At 35.5% G+C, this 17,773-nt stretch overlaps 1 protein-coding gene across 1 annotated transcript in view; it reads left to right on the top strand.

Moving 5' to 3' along the window:
- The window catches only part of DNAH8 (dynein axonemal heavy chain 8), a 248,175-nt gene that overhangs the window by 88,119 nt on the left and 142,283 nt on the right, over window positions 1-17,773 (top strand). The window contains exons 32-40 of the mRNA XM_081141591.1: window positions 554-654; window positions 3,734-3,871; window positions 4,036-4,276; window positions 9,512-9,711; window positions 12,176-12,329; window positions 13,937-14,100; window positions 15,227-15,329; window positions 16,306-16,410; window positions 16,786-16,947. Coding sequence (XP_080997717.1) covers window positions 554-654; window positions 3,734-3,871; window positions 4,036-4,276; window positions 9,512-9,711; window positions 12,176-12,329; window positions 13,937-14,100; window positions 15,227-15,329; window positions 16,306-16,410; window positions 16,786-16,947 — 1,368 coding nt within the window. The remainder of the gene's footprint in view (window positions 1-553; window positions 655-3,733; window positions 3,872-4,035; window positions 4,277-9,511; window positions 9,712-12,175; window positions 12,330-13,936; window positions 14,101-15,226; window positions 15,330-16,305; window positions 16,411-16,785; window positions 16,948-17,773) is intronic.

Raw genomic sequence — 17,773 nt, forward strand, 5'->3', positions numbered from 1 at the left:
TGTGTTGGCCCTTTAAGAGGGTGCCTGCATTTCCAGCCGTCTCTCCCTGGCAGACAGAAACCCCTCTGCTTTTCACAGCCAGTTGTTATGTGGGTGCCTTTCTCAGTTCTGGTTCTCTGGGCTGGGAAGCTCAGCTGGGAGTTTAGGCCCCCAGAGTTCTCAGTGGGAACCCCCTAAAGCTGAGATATCCCTCCAGGACTTCAGGTGCTGCCTGTGGGAGCCCAATCAGCCCTCTTGCACCTCTGCACTTCCTACGAGTCTCTATACAGTCGGTGCTTTACGTCCTTCTTGATGAGGGTTCTCTCCACCTAGTCTTCAGTTGGTTATGCAGGATGGTTTTTCTATATTTGTTTGTCATTTCAGTGTTGTCCTGGGAGACTGTCAGTATAGTTTCTACTTAATCCACAGCCATCTTGGAATTTCCACAAATCCCCGTTTCATAGATAGTATGAAATAAACTTTCATGTAGCTTTTATTCCAATTATAAATACATTCTACTTTAATGGGGTCTGAATTAATTATATTTTACTACAATTCAAAAACCCTCTTATAGGCCAATTTTGATGATCTGTGGAGAAAGTTTGTTACGTATTCATCTGGTGAACAACTTTTTGGATTGCCTGTGACTGACTATGAGGTTTTACACAAAGTCAAGTAAGTTTAGATATTTTATAAGTGTTACAAACAAATAATTAAATATTGTCTATTAGAAGAATCATATCATCATTAAATCCATTATCATGCAGAGAAGGCCCTCCATGGGGCATTCCTAAATAATCCCCTTATTCTTGGCTGTTCCTCACCCATTATATACATAGTCTCCTTATACAAAAGCAGTGTTCTAGAATCGGAGAAAATACATTGCAAAAATTCTGGGTGTTCGTGGTCAAGTTTAGCCTGTGCTTTATTTTTTTCTTTTCACTATTTTTTAATAGAGTCAATGATTGTGTGGAAACACTGCAATTTTGGGTAATTTTGGTTTATTTAAAGAACTAGCCATCCTCAGCTCTCAATCTCGTCTTACTGAATTTATGCTAAGTGCTCTTTGTAGTTGAGTAGATATAGAATTCATGGAGATTGAAGGCCAAGGAACTTAAGTGATTGTAAACAGTGGATCTAGGATTTAAACAAGTATATTTTAATAGAATTTTAAATATAATTTCTCTTAAAGGCAAAATTAGCTTATTAGGATCTTGGCTTGGTATTAGCTTATTGGGATCTTGGCTTTAGGAAAGAACTTCATGCTGACTTTTTTTCAAAATCACAGCATGAAAATGTCATGGCAAAACAGACCTGAAATTGTCTGAAGATAAACTAATGCTTCAGCCATTTAGGGTAGATGGTTTCTATTTTTTTCTAAAATAATCATTCACCAGGCTTAACTCAGTGACCAATTGTGTTAGTATTACAAATGTCTGGTCCTTGACCCTGACTTAGTAAATCAGAATCCCTGGGATTGGGTCCTAAGAAATCTCTATTTTTATAAACTTTCTAGTTAACTTTTTTTCATACTACATCTGTGACTCAATGTTTTCTTTTATTATTTTTTTTATAGTGAGAGAGGAAGAGAGAGAGAGAGGAGAGAAACAAACATTGATTTGTTGTTCCACCTCGGTGTATGGGGATGCCACTCTATAACCATCTGAGCTACTTGGCCAGGGCTCAGTGTATTATTTTAACTCTTAGTATTCTAGGAAAAATAATCATTCTTATTTACCATTTGGACCAATGGGCACTTTTTATTTTTTATATTTTAAATAATTTATGAATAATTTATAGAGGTAAGAATAAACGAATGGTGAAAAGCAATTTTCTTAGAAAATTTAATAAGAACTTAAGCAGTGAAAGCTCAAATTTCTACACCAAATGTCCTGGTTTTAAGATATATATACATGAAATGGAGACTGACTTTTGAATGCACCCAACTACTCATCAGCTGTCATGCATGAACCTGGAGCATACCCATCCTGTAAACACTGATTCCAGATTTCAAATCCGTCTCCAATATTTGTAGTCTATCATTACTTCTGATTTTTTGTTAGACTTGTATTTTTAAAACTCAAGATTGTTGAAAACTCAGATCATTTTGTTTGCACTATAAATTCAAAAATCATTACTTTGAGCTTTGAATGATCAATTCAATGAATTTTTTTTATTTCTATATCATCTGTTTTGTTTGAATACACATCTGCCATCAATGTTTGTCTACTTAAGGAATGTATCAAATAAAACTTACATAAACATCATAAATAAAGTACATTGTCACATCTTTTTGGTAGAATGATATCTTCTACATTCTGGTTGTAAATTATTGCATGGTCAAGCCCTTGCCTCTAATGAAATATATTGTTCACTCACAAATCATTGAGCTTAATAAAACTCATCTAGGTTATCATCATCTAAAGACTCAGTGTGAGATTTCACTTACACAGTCTGTTTCACTATCAGAATTAGAGTCTGGAGTGCTGCTTTCTGTCTCTTTTCTGTTTAATATGCAGAAACACTTTCTGTAGTCAGTTTTTTTCTCTTTGCTGTTTTAGGTAGAAAATGACAAATTTGAGTTCTTAACTATTTAAATTGAAAACTAAATAAAGGAAAATTAAAAGATTACAGAAATCGTATCTCCAGAGTTCTTTTTTTTATTTTTTTATTATGGGTTCTTGTAAAATGATGCAATACTTGGGACAGTATAGTAAGAAATGTGGAGGATGATGTAATAGTGAAAAAATTCACTGCTGTGAATTTTGAAAATTCACTGTTGTGAATGCAGTCTCCTGTAAGGATGATGCAATAGTGAATCATCCTTAGAGGAGATTGCATCATTTTCTTTTCTTACATGTTAGTTATTTTTAGCACAGTTGGGAATAATCAGTGATTAATAATCCCTAGGCTGATGAATTAGCAAAATGAAATAAGAAATGGAAAAACAAGGATTCCAGAATGTGTCTTAGATTCATACAGGGTCCAGTGTACCTACATGGTAATTGGAAAATAAAGTGAATTTTACTCTATTAAGAACCTAAGCAAATTTTAGCTTTGGTCTCTGCATTTTTTGTAATAAATAATAACAGTTGTGAATGTTACTTTTTACAAATAGTTTAGGGCTACTTGGAAAATAAACAGAAAACTAAAAATTGGGTCCATTGGACCCTCATTGTATGCTAATGGTTGAGGAATACTTGGCAAAATCCACAGACGCTGTTGAGTGGTCAATTTTTGGTGTTTTTCACAATAAAGACATTCCTTTCACATGGACCTGGAATCCCTCCTTTTATTCTTGGTTTGGATATAACTCCATTTGGGCACATGAGGGAAAGGTGTTGTTAGGAGAGTGATGTTTAATGTCAGACCTAAAAGGCAAACATTCTCATAAAAATCCAGCTGGCATTTGAAAGCAAAAAAAACAAATAAAACCTTAGCCTTGGCTTTGATCTTGTTATCATGTTTTGGTCACATTGTTTGCAGTGATTGGTATGGTAATAATAATCAAACAATTTGTCAATGTCAGGTCACAGTATGATTTGGAATACTTCAGGGCTATAAACTTCACCTAATTTACGGAGCTTTAATTAAGTCTTTGTTTGGAAACTGACAGGATTATATGCACGTTGGTATCTATAAGATTTTATACACAGTGTATGAAATATTTGATTAGATGAATTCTGCTTATCTAATAATGGAATTTATTTTAAAAATATACATTATGTAATGACTTAATTATTTCGTTTCCCAGAAAGGAACTCAATTTGCTGCAGAAGCTATATGGACTGTATGACACTGTAATGGGCAATATTAGTGGTTATTATGAAATCCTTTGGGGAGATGTAGACATTGAAAAAATTAATGCAGAACTGCAGGAGTTTCAAAACAGGTGAGTTTCAATTGAATTAAGTTCCTATTTTTATAGTGCTTATATTCTTAGTATCCTATAGGTATATCACAAATGAATTTATCCTCTGATATATTGCTCTAAATGCATAACACCTTCTTCAAAGAAATGTGTAGATGAAATAATTTTTTCTTTTTTTCTGAAAGGTGTCGTAAACTTCCAAAAGGTCTTAAAGATTGGCAGGCTTTTTTGGATCTGAAAAAGAGAATTGATGATTTCAGTGAGTCATGTCCTCTACTAGAAATGATGACCAATAAGGCAATGAAACAGAGACACTGGGATCGAATCTCTGAGTTAACTGGAACCCCATTTGATGTGGAATCTGATTCTTTTTGTCTAAGAAATATTATGGAAGCGCCACTCCTTAAAAATAAGGATGACATCGAGGTACCGAAAATTATAAGATGGTTCATTAAAGAATATCTCATTTTTCTTTTATGAAAATTATACAGAATTATACAGACAGACATTTTATTCCAGGCTATACTAATTGCCCCATAAGATGCACCCTCAAATTTTGGGGTGATCCTGAACATCTCTTGGTTTTGTAAAATAATGCTGCTACTCAAGGAGATAATATGATTATTTGAAATATGTTAGTTTTGGAGCTCCTCAATCTGTCCTCCTTATGCCTTAACTGTACTTCTATTTAAAAAATATTTTCATTTCTATATTATGTACTTGGTGAAATCCTCAGAACATTTTCCAAATTTCTAATTGTAACTTTTCCCTATGTCTATTAACTATTTAAAATTATTACATTTTTTTCCAAGATTTTTAATTGGTTCTTTTTGTTTTGTGCTTAGTGTTTGCATGATATCTTTTTTTAAATTGTGATATAGTTGACATATTAGTTTTAGGTGTACAACATAATGACTCAATATACAGGGTTTCCCCCCAAAAATGTATACATACTTTAACAGCTAATAGCTCAGTTTTTAAAATGAAATGTATTCTAATAAACATTGCCTTTATAATTATTCAAAGTGTTTGTATACATTTTTGAGGGACACCCTATATGTACATATTGTGAAATGATCATCACACAGAAATACAATTTTTTTTCTTGTGATGAGAATTTTAAGATCTATTCTCTTAGCACTTTAAAATATACAATAGAGTATTACTAACTATAGTCACCATGCTGTACATTACAATCCCAGAGCTTACTTATTTTATAACTGGAAGATTGTACCTTTGATCACCATCATCCATTTCACCGTCCACTGCCACCTTCACCTCTGGCGACCACCAGTTTGTTCTTTGTATCTGTCTGACTTATTTCACTTAGCATAATGCCCTCAAGGTCCATCTGTGTTGTCACAAATGGCAGGATTTTTCTCTTTTTTTGATGAAAAATATCTATACTTACTTATCCATTCATTCATCGATGGACACTTAGGTCGTTTCCAAGTCTTGGCTATTGTAAAAGTGGGAATGCAGATATCTTTTTCAGTTAGTGTCTTCATTTTCTTCAGATAAATACCCAGACATGGAATTACTGGATTAATGGTAGTTCTTTTAATGTTTTGAAGAATCTCACTGTTTTCCATAGTGGCTGCACCAGTTTATATTCCTATGAACAGAGCACAAAGATTCCCTTTCCTCCACATCCTGAACAACACTTGTAATTTCTTGTATTTGTGATGAGAGTCCTTCTAACAAGTATGTAGTGATATCTCATTGTGGTTTTAATTTGCATTTCCCTCATGATTAGTGACATTGATCACCTTGACATGTACCTGTATGTTGTCTTTGAGTGTCTATTCAGATCTTCTACCCATTTTCTTAATCAAGTTGTTTGGGTTTTGTTTTTGTTTGTTTGTTTGTTTTTATGCTATTGAGGTATGAGTTCTTTATATATTTTGGATATCAAACCTTTATCAGATTTATGATTTGCAAATATTTTCTCCCATTTAGTAGGTTGCCTTTTCATTTTGTTGATGGTTTTCTGTGCTGTGCAGAAACTATTTAGTTGGATGTAGTTCCACTTGTTTATTTTTGCTTTTGTTGCCTTGGCCTTTGGAGGAAGATGTCAGGGAAATTACCACCTACATTATCTTCTAGGAATTTTATGGTTTTAGGTCCTAAGTTCAAGTTTTTAATCTATTTTGAGTTAATTTTTGTATATGATGTAAAATGATGGTCCAATTTCATTTTTTTGCATGTGGCTGTTCAGTATTCCCAGCACCATTTATTGAAGAGCCTGTACTTCTCCTGGTTCCTTTGCCATAAATTAATAGACTATATACACATGGGTTTATTTCTGGGCTCTGTTCCATTCTATTGATCTATGTGTCTGTTTTATGCCAATACCATACTGTTTTGATTACTATAGCTTTGTAATATAATTTGAAATCAGGAAACATAATGCCTCCAGCTTTGTTCTTCTTTCTAAAGATTGCTTTGACTATATAGGATATTTTGTGGTTCCATATAAATTTTAGGATTGATTGTTCTATTTCTGTGGGGAAAAAATGGCATTGGAATTTTGATAGGAATTGCATTGAATCTGTAGGTAGTGTGGACATTTTGACTACATTAATTCTTTTAATCCATGAGCATGAACTAGCTCAATTTACTTGTATCTTCTTCTATTTCTTCTTTCAATGTCTTATAATTTTTATTGTAGAGGTCTTTTATCTCTGTTAATTTATTGTTTTTGTTGCAATCATAAATGGCATTGTTTTCTTAATTTTTTTGATAGTTTGTTATTAGTGTGTAGAAATACAACTGATTTTTGTATATTAATTTCATACTGTGAAACTTTACTAAATTTGTTGATTAGTTCTGACGGCTTTTTTGGTGGAATCTTTAGGGTTTTCTATATATCAGATCATGTAACCTGCAAGCAGAGACAATTTTACTTCTTTCTTTCCAATTTGGATGCCTTTATTTCTTACTTGCCTAACTGCTCTGGCTAGGATTTCCAATACTATGTGGAAATAAACACAAAAGGTGTTATCTGTCTTGTTCCCAATCTTAGAGAAAAAGCTTTCAGTTTTTCACCATTGTGTATGATGTTAGTTGCGGGTTTGTCATATATGGCATTTATTATGTTGAGGTACATTCTCTCCTTTGTACCTTCTTTATTAAGATGTTTTATCATGAGTGAATGTTGAGCTTTTTCTGCATCTGTTGAGATGACCATATGATTTTTATCATTTATTGGATTAATGTATCATATCATATTGATTGAGTTGTGGATATTGAAACACTCTTGCATCCAAAGTAAATGCCACATAATCATAGTGCATGATCCTTTTCATGTATTGTTGAATTCAGTTTGCCAGTATTTTGTTGAGGATTTTGTATCTATGTTCATCAGGGATATTGGCCTGTAATTTTCTTATATGGGGTTCTATCAGGGTAATGCTGGGCTCATAAAATTAATTTGGAAGTGTTCCTTCCTCTTCTATTTTTTGGAAGAGTTTGAGATGATTGGTATTAATTCTTCTTTAAATGTTTGGTAGAATTAACCAGTGAAGCCATCTGGTCCTGGACTTTTGTTTGTTGGCAGGCTTTTGATAACTGATTCAATCTTCTTACTAGTAATTGGCCTATTCAGATGTTCAATTTCCTCATAATACAGTCTTCGTAGATGATTTTCTAGGAACTTATTAATTTCTTCTAGGTTGTCCAATTTATGTGCATATAGTTGTTCACAGTAGTCTCATATGACCTTTCGTATTTCTGTGGTATCCGTTGTAATGTCTCTTCTTTCATTTCTGATTCTATGTATTTCAGTTACTTCTTTTATTCTTGGTGAATCTAGCTAAAGGTTTGTCTGTTTTGTTTATCTTTTCAAATACCAGCTCTTAGTTTCCTTGATCTTTTCTGTCATCCTTTTAGTATCTATTTCACTTATTTTCACTCTGATCTTTGTTATTTCCTTTATTCTAACTTTGGCTTTGTTTATTCTTCTTTTGCTACTTCCTCGAAGTTTAAAGATAGGTTAATTTTAGATCTCTCTTGTTTCTTTCTTTTTTTTATCCTCACTTGAGGATATGCTTTTATTGATTTTTAGAGAGAGAGGAAGGAGAAGAGAGAAACATCGGGGCGGGGGGACGCAGAGAGAGAGAGACATTGATATTAGAGAGATGTATCTATTGGTTGCTTCTCAAGTGCACCCCAACTGGGGCTAGGGATGAACCTGCAGCCCAGATACATGCCCTTAACCAGGAATCAAACCTAAGACCCTTTGGTGCATGGGCCGGCGCTCTAACTGCTGAGTCACACTGGCCAAGGCCTATTATTGTTTTGCTGTTTATTTCTTCCTTTAGGTCTGCTAACATTTGCTTTATATATTTGGGTGCTCCTCTCTTGGGCACATAAATATTTATAAATGTTGTATTTTCTTATTGGTTTGACCTCTTTGTCATTACATAATGACCTTCTTTGTCTCTTATTACAGTCTATTTTGTCTGATATAAGTATAGTTATCCCAGGTTTGTGTCTTCTGCCTCCCGCTGCCTCTTTTTAGCAACTATGTATTCCAAATTTTTGTTTCCAAATAATTTTTGTCCTATTTATAAATATGATTGAAATACTATTGAAAGAAACAAAGAGTTAAAAAAAAACTTTGGTGATCATCTAATTCCTATAAGTAAGTTTTTATACTTAAGAATATAGGCATTCATAGGCTGTGCTTTAAAAACTTTATTTTACAATTCCAAAGAATTCCAGGATTCAGTTATTAACTATTGGTACTTCAAAAAAGACCCTCAGTGCTGTCTTCACCAGATACCTCCTTTGCTCAGCCCCACAAGCCCTGCTATTAGCCAAGCCTGATTCCTACTGCTACTGGATCCACTTCCTCTAAAGGAAGTCTTTCCTCTTGCTAAGGAATGTCCTCTCCCTCCCCAGTGACCCCCATCGGAATCCCACTTATTCTGAGATGCTTTCTCCTCAATGAAGCCTTTCCTCCTCACTGCAGGCAGATATCACTTCTCCCTCTTCAGAATTCATAGCAGTTTATACACTCTTATGCCATTTATCACACACTAATTTTTGTTATACTTACTGTGGAAATACCTTGCAACCTTAAGTTCCTTTCCATCTCTGATTCTGTGATTCTAAGTATGAAAATAAATTGAGGCACGGTGGGGAAAATAGCTTACTTTTATTTTCACTTGTGAGACTTTCATATCAAGGATTCTAAAAACAAACATACAGGGAAACGCATAAGATAAAAATAGAATTGACTTTTAAGCAAATGAGATGTTCATATTAGGGCCAAAACAGGCAGGAATATATTAATGTTTATATGTTACTTTAAAGAGTTCAAAAGACTCTGGCATATAGTCTCATTTGTTTCTCATAGCAAGCTGCTGAAATAGAGCAGATGTGATTATCTCCATTTTGGTCAAAAAATTCCAATTAAAATATAATCAAGAGAAATGATGATTTAAGTTCCATTATTTTATGTATGTGCTACAGTAAAATAGTAGTTTCAGAAGGTTCTAGTTTGAACTTGCAACACAATGATCTTGAGCCTCAGTTTTCTTGGCCATAAAATGACTAAATGACTTCTAGGTCCAAGCTCAAAAATTCTATGATTTTACACTGCACTTAATTTGGAATGGAAAATGTTGTGACATAGTCTTTGATTTCTCTCTAAAGGATATTTGCATATCTGCCATTAAGGAGAAGGATATTGAAGCCAAGCTGTCTCTGGTTATTGATAATTGGACCAACCAGAGCCTGAGTTTTGCAGCGTTTAAGGGAAAGGGAGAGCTCCTGCTCAAAGGAAGTGAATCGTTAGAAATTATCACCTTGATGGAGGATAGTTTAATGGTCTTGGGATCCTTACTAAGCAACAGGTAATTTTATAATTTGGGGGGAAGGTTTTATTTTGGTATTTAAGGCTATAAAATGCTAGGTAAAACCCAGTTTGCAGTTGCAGCATAACATGAGATTCTGACCTAAAGTGTGTCCCTCCATGAACTACCTTTCCTCCCTAATAATCATGGCCTCCATCTCCCTTTCATGATACTTATCTCCCTTTCCTATTTTTTCTGATGGTCCCCGTAATTATTTGCACTCAAATTAGCAGCTTATCTCCTGAACACCTGATTCCCCACTGAAATCACCTCTTCATTTTATTTCCTCTCTCTTTTATTTCTCTCATCTGTCATCATTGCCCTCCTTGGCTAAATCTGCTCAATTATTCACCCAATGGCCCAGGAAAAGCATGCTGGCCACACATGAAAGGAATATGCCATTAGAGGCTTGGCACTTACAATTTGCATTTTTTAATGGTGAAACATGGCTATATCTGTGCTGGGTTCTCTGTGGCCTGAATGAGGCAACCTGTCCATCATTGGACTACTGAACTGGCTCCAAGGTGACTGTGATTTCATGCTGTTGGAGGAAGTTCCAGTGGGACTCAGATTAAGTATACTGTCAGATATTGTGGTTTTAGCCATCTCTAATCCCCTGGCTATTCTCAACTGTAGTAATTCTCAACTGTTCTTCACCTCAACACACCTAAGAAATAATTTACAACACCATCATTAACAGAGGTCAATGTACAGGGTGCATGGGGATTCTAGCACCCCTTCTCCATTTTAGGATCACTGGTTAATGAATGACATCCTGCATGACCTCTGGCCCCAGAGGTAGTCTTATGTTGGGATAATGCACTAATCCGCACAGCTCCTAGTCCAGGGAGTTCTGGCTTGAATTTGCTGGGGTTAAGATAGTAGGGTGCACCCTCTGCTTTTAGGGAATCTGAATAATCCTAGCAAAGGTGACCATATATACAGTGGTTCCTAGACTTCACAGGTTACTACTTCCCCATAGTTCATTGCAAATTTTGCCATTCTATTTCCTGGATGATAACCGCTTGAAGGAGGACTGTAGATTAACCTGAACAGTGTCTATGGCCAAGGAATTCAGGATTTGAAAGCTTTCTTTGTTTCTTATATACTTAACTTGCATGTAACCTAATTAGTATAGTATCTATTCATAGTACTAGTCAAGTCAGTGTTGAAGCCCTGCTAAGAAAGAGTGTAAGGATACCTAGATATCTCTAGGGCTACCTGGATGTAACTTCAGAAGGAAATTGTATATCTTCATGGGTGAGAATTGACTCTAGATATTGCCTGGAGTGTATGACACTTTTCTGGTGGGTCCTGATTTCATGGGGCTCTGTGGATATTCCTATCAGTCATGACAGGTTCTTCAATGTAAAGTTATGCAATGCAGGTACCTTGCCAAAGGCCAAAAGCTGGTTATGTAGGATTTTATTTCAGATGTCTCTTTTTCATGTTGGGAACTTATCTATCATCAAAGATAACTTTTTTTTTTTTTTAACCTCTGGTTAGGACCATTTGGGGCCCCAAATATCTAGGTGGTGCTTCAATTCCCTAAAATGCCCATTCATATGATTTGTGTGTGCATTTCTTGATTTTGAAGATGCTTTTGGCATGTTGACTGCCTTTTAGCTGTAGAACAGTGGTCAGATGGACAATATATAACGGATGTTGAGAAAAATGCCTCTTATTGCCTAAACAACTCACCTACCTCCTGAGATAAATTTTTGTACAGCCTCCTTTTATACATCTATGTGTAACAAGACTTCCAGAGAAGTGTGTTGCACTCAGGCATCAGACTTTACCCAGAAGAACTCCATTTTGTATGTGAACACCTTCAAGTCACCCTCTCCTGGATCAAGGAAAATTTTAAGACCCTAGTGAACATGTACTGCTTACTGGGACATGCCTCTGTACCAAATCAACACTATTTGACATTGCCACAAACTGAAGACAGCTTTTTAATCCAACTGTAGGTGACTGGGTCTTTACCAAGTAGCTTCTCATCACTTCCTCCATGGCATCTACTCTTACCTTTGTATTTCTTTATTGTGCCTAGCTTTCTGGACATTTTGTATTCTCATAAAACCCTACCACTAGCCATGATGGTCATAAAACAGGAACCATGCTATTTTGGGGTAGCTATCTTGGATCTGTAGCACTGAAGAATAGGTACCATACCTGGTGGAATTAGCAGCAACCAGCACATTTCCTTTCTGGACCTCTGTGGCATAAAACTTGGCCCATTTTCCTATTGACTGACTAACACATGGGAACAATAGGTGAAATCACTATAAGAGTCTTATTTAAAAAAACAACAATCTCATTATCTATAAGAAATTTATTAGGAACTGCCTCTTAGGAAAAAAATGTTCATTTCCAAAGGAATGTTTCTCCTATAATTTTCTTTGTTAGGCCATACTATTTTCTGAATCATCATTGAAATGTAACATTTTCGTATTCTTTTTAGATATAATGCTCCATTTAAAAAAAATATACAGAATTGGGTGTATAAATTGTCCACTTCCTCAGATATAATTGAAGAGTGGCTAGTAGTCCAGAACCTTTGGGTTTATCTTGAAGCTGTCTTTGTAGGTGGAGATATTGCCAAACAGCTGCCTCAGGTAAATGTGGCTTTTGTAACTCTGATAGAATAATTTGATGTGTGTTGCCTGTGTCTCTGTAAAAGTCTTCACAGAGACATATGATCATGTCTTGGTTATTTATACCAGGGGTTGGCAAACTGTGGCTCACTTGCCTGTTTTTGTAAATAAAGTTTTATAGGAACACAGACATGTCCATTCATTTATGTTCTGTTTAAAGGCTTTAGCATTACAACAGTAGGGTTGAGTAGTTATATGAGAGACTATATGGCCTACAAAGCCTAAAATATTTACTATCTGGCCCTTTACAAAACAAATTTTTTCTAAATGACCTTTGATTTACATGAGCAGACAGAAGAAATTCACATATTTTCAAACATTGAAAAATCTCCAGGTTGTTTTAGGGTGTGAGATACATTCAAGTATGGTACTCTTAAGTTATAGCAGTTCATCTCTTCTAAGAGTTAATATCCCACTGAGAGTAGAATTAAAGTTAATCTGTATTCTGTAAGTACAATTAACTAGTAGTAAGGTGACTCATGGTAGATCAGCAATATACCATGGAGCAAGGAAATTTCACCTTAGAAGCATGTAACAAAATCATTAAAACAGCTCTTTTGGAGACTTTTAAGTAAATGCCAATAACTCACTAATATCTTTATTCTGTGAAGATAACTTCCCCTTTTTAAAGTTAAGCATGCTCTTTCTGAATTTCCACAACTACAAACAGGATCTATACAGATTAAAAATCAAGGATAAAAGAGTTTTGTTTATTTATTTATTTTTAAAATATATCTTTATTGATTTCAGAGAGAGGAAAGGAGAGGGAGAGAGAGAGATAGAAACATCAATGGTGAGAGTCATTGATCAAGCCCGCAACCTGGGCATGTGCCCTGACTGGGAATTGAATCCAGATCGCCTGGATCCTAGGTCGATGCTCAACCGCTGAGCCAGGCCTGCCGGGCAAGGATAAAAGAGTTTTGAAAATGACGATTTCCCTTTATAACACATTTTTAAAACACAAATCTTTTCTTTTTTAATCAGAAAGCTGCTTTTTAAAAAATGCACTTAAAATTTTTAAAATAGTCAAGATTGTGCCAGTTTCTAGAGGCATTCTTGCAATTGAATGCAAAGCTTACTATCATCCATAGTAAATATAAAATTTTCATTTGAAAAAATGTAAATGAAGCTTTGTTTTGGATTTTTACTGTTTTTCTTCTTTCTTTTTCCTGGGGTATTACTGAGCTGTAATTATTCCAAGGATCCTGAGATCAAATTATTTTCACATTTTTTCAGTCTTCTCATCAAACCAGAACAGCAGGAGTGAGACTAGATTTGAGCTTAAAGTTGATAGCTTTGCAAATTAATCATGTGGCACTTTGAAAAACATATTAAATGTAAGGAAACAAGTGATCAGCTCTATTGTGATGAAGCAGTATTTCAATAAGCAGTTTTAGGACTTTGGGTTTTTGTCGTTCAGAATTAATTCAGATGAAAAAGAGTTGTCCCTTTAAATTATGAAACTAACAGAGGCTGGTTTGAAGAACTATAGGAAATTCTGAAGTGAATGCTTTGCTTTATTCAAGTTTCCAAATGCTAATTTTTACTGACTGTGGATTTGTTTTTAGGAAGCAAAACGTTTCCAGAATATTGACAAGTCATGGATAAAGATAATGCAGCGCGCTCATGAGAATCCCAATGTAATCAGCTGCTGTGTTGGAGATGAAACCATGGGGCAACTGTTACCTCACTTACATGAACAGCTGGAAGTATGTCAGAAGTCACTTACAGGGTAAGAGTTTGATTTTTAAATGACCTATCATTTTATATGTGCTGGTGTTTTACCCAAACAGGTTAATATATTTCTGGTTTGGTAGTGATGGTAGGAGTGGTGATAGGGATTTAACATTGCACATAAATTTAATTTTTCTGCAAAAAAAGACACCTTCAACTTGGGGGTTAGTGAGTTAAGGCATGGTATTAGTTCTGGAGGGCTACTGTAACAAATTACCACAAACTGGGTGGCTTAAAACAACAGAAATTTATTTTCTCACAGTTCTGGAGGTCAGGAGTCTAAAATCAAGGTGTCAGCATTTCTGAAGGCTCTGAGGGAGAATCTTTCCTTTTTTCTTTCAGCTCTGATGGCTCTGGGAGGTCCTTGGCTTGTGGCTATATAACTCCAATCTCTATCTCTGAATTCACTTTTTTTTCTTCTTGTATCTTTTATGAGGACACTTACTGGGTTTAGGGTTTATCTGCATAAACCAGGATGATCTCTTCTTGAGACCCTTAACTTTAATACATCTATAAAAATCCCTTTTCCAGACAAGATCCCATTCACAGATTCCAAGGAACAGGATGTGGACCTGTCTTTTGGGGGGTTGGGGTGGAGCTTTCATTCAGCCCAACATAGGCGTGGAATAGAGATGTGCACTAAGAAAACAACTAACCAGACAAATTCATGGATAATTTTCTTATAAAGCAGTTCATTCTCAGTTTCTATGTGAAATAGGGTGAACATATATCCTGCCTTGTCTAAGTTTATATCTATAGCTTAATGGTTAGCTGTTCCCCCTTTCACTCAAAATGCGCTGGTCTGTGGATAAATTATGTTCACTCTGGGATTAAGCCATACTGAGGTTCGTAATACTCTTAGGCCACAGGAGAGCTCCTGATGAGAAAGAAGATGATAGATTGGGCAGGCTTCCTCTGAATCCCTTTCTGGTTTTCTCTCATTTTCCCAAGTGATATCCATAGTGTAGCGTGGCTTTGGTTATAAGAAAACATTTCAGAGGCAAATGGGAAATGACTATAGGTGTTTGCTGTTATCTTATTGAAGACATTAGTGATCATGTCTTGCCTAAAAATAAATAAATAATTCAGAAAAATATCATTTGGTAATGTGACTTTATTTAAAGGTATTTGGAAAAGAAGCGATTACTATTTCCAAGATTCTTCTTTGTATCCGACCCAGTTCTCTTGGAAATTCTTGGACAAGCCAGCGATTCCCATACCATACAGGTATAATCGAAGTATCTATTGCCTAACCCCCCTTTCTTTCCCCACAGCATACATAATGGTTGATAAAAATGAAGTTAACATTTAAAAAGTAGAGGCAGGAAAGAAGAACATTCAAAATTATGTTGATTATAAAATATCCTTTTTTCTGTGTATTTGGAGCCCATCAACCTGAAGCAAGGGTCATTGATTATGCCACTCACCAGCTGAATGACCTTGGCCAGCTTCTTAATTTTCCTGCACCTTAGTTTTCTCATCTGTAAGATCAGGAAATTAATGGTTCCCACTTCATAGGATTACCATAAGGATTATATGAGATAATGCATTGAAAAGTATCCAGCATACATTACATGCTCACCAAGTGCAATTCATTATTATGAATATTCTAGTCTAAATATTCTTAGATCAAATAGAGCTGGTGGTTTTGATTTGTCCTTTTTTCCATCCAGAATGCTTCTCACATGCTTTTAGCCATTTCCCAGGGCAATACTTCCAGGAGGAAGAGAGAAACTGTAGAGAAATGGGGGTGGGAGGCACTGAAACACACCCATCCCAGGGCCAGTTGCTGGTTTGGGAGTCTGGGAAACTGCTAATAATATCTCCCCTGTTGGTTTCCAGGAAGTTGTGGGGATGAGAAAGGAGAGAAGCAGATGCTGCTGCGTGAGGTAGAGGTGGAGCCAAGAGAGAAGGCAGGACTGAGCTGGGGAGGGACAGTCATTAGCCCAGTCCCCATGGTCTAAGAGGGGCATTCAAGGACTTGGAGGACACATTCTGCAGGGCTGGGTTTAGAAAGTGGGCCTCCAAGTCCGTCAAGGGTCAAAGCAAGGCCTTTTCTTTTCTTTTCTTTTTTTTGAAACAATGAAGTAAATTGTTAATCTTTTACAAAGATCAAAAATATTAAGGCTTTTTAAAACATCTCAATGGCTTTTGTGTTTAGGCTTATGTATGATGTTTTTACTTTGTCTTGTGCTTCTTACAGCCACATCTCCCTGCAGTATCTGACAACATAAATGAGGTGACATTTCATCCAAAAGAATATGATCGGATCCTGGCTGTCATATCAAGAGAAGGAGAAAAAATTATTGTAATTTAACTTGGTTAAACTTTTGATATTAGGATTTCTTTAAAAATTTAGGTCAAGGAGAATGCAATTCTCTTATGAAAAAAGGGAAGTGGGGTGGACTTGGGTTCCAGTTCTGTAGCCCTGTGTTCTAAACTAGTTTGGATAACTCACTTAATTTCTCTGAGACTCATTTTATCATCTATAAAATGAAAGTTTTAGACGGATGATCTTTATAGTTCCTTCCACCTATACTATTAGTTGATTTTACTCCTGTTTTAAATATTTTGTGTACAATATAAAACTATTTGCTCTGCATTGAGGAACTATGATTTAGCAAGTTGTGTGTGACATTTTTAAAAACATCAAATTATTATCAATTTGTAATATATTTTTTAGTTGGACAATCCTGTTATGGCCAAAGGTCCTGTAGAGATTTGGCTTATGGACTTGTTAAAAATGCAGATGTCATCATTACATAACATAATTCGATCTGCATTCTATCAAATCAGTGATTCAGGATTTCAACTCTTACCTTTCCTCAGTCACTTTCCAGCACAGGTGAGAATATACAATGTTTAAATAATGGTTATCAGAAATGGAAATAAGGGGGAAGGACACTCAGGAGGCAGTGGGCCTGTTGTCGCTGTGAACTAGGGAGGCCTGCCACCCTCAGCTCCCAACCAACTGCTCGTCAACTGGCCAGAAGGGGATTTGCCCCTTTTCTCCCATCATTGAGAATATACACCAAGACTAAAACCATTTATGGAAAATTTTATTTTATATATTAAAAAACATAGGTAGATATAGATACAGATATAGATATGGATGTGGATAAATATATAAAGGGAATAAGCTTATCTTTTCCTGAAACTAAATCCACCTTGCCTTTTATTTATTTTCCCTTCAAGTGATTAAAAATTGGCATAATCTGTTAAAGGAGGCCTTCTCATGCAGCTAACTTTTGAATGAGAGAAGACCTTGAAAGAGGCTGGGGCTGGAGCACGTATTCTCTTTCCCAAGACCTTGGCATTGTAATGTGCCAAGTATTATTAAAACCAGATATAGAAAATTCCAATAGTTTCATTACATTTTCAGCCAAGATGAATGAAAAGTGATGACTTGTGATCTGGGTCAGTGATAGTATAGGATAGAAGGCAAGAAATATACCCAAGGAAAATGTTGACAGCCTTTGCCCAAACCATATTTCGTCTCCATCTGCTCCTGCCAGCCTGCACTACAAATCCTGAACTACTGCACACACGGTGGAGATGGCTGAAGTGGTATGAAATTTTTTATTCAAAAGGCACAAGTACAGATAGAGAAACAACCTTTACTGGAGAAAATACTTTAATATTGTGATTTTAAAATAATGTATAATATCCTT

This window comes from Miniopterus schreibersii (assembly GCF_964146895.1).
Source record: "Miniopterus schreibersii genome assembly, chromosome: 6".
Taxonomy (NCBI): domain Eukaryota; kingdom Metazoa; phylum Chordata; class Mammalia; order Chiroptera; family Miniopteridae; genus Miniopterus; species Miniopterus schreibersii.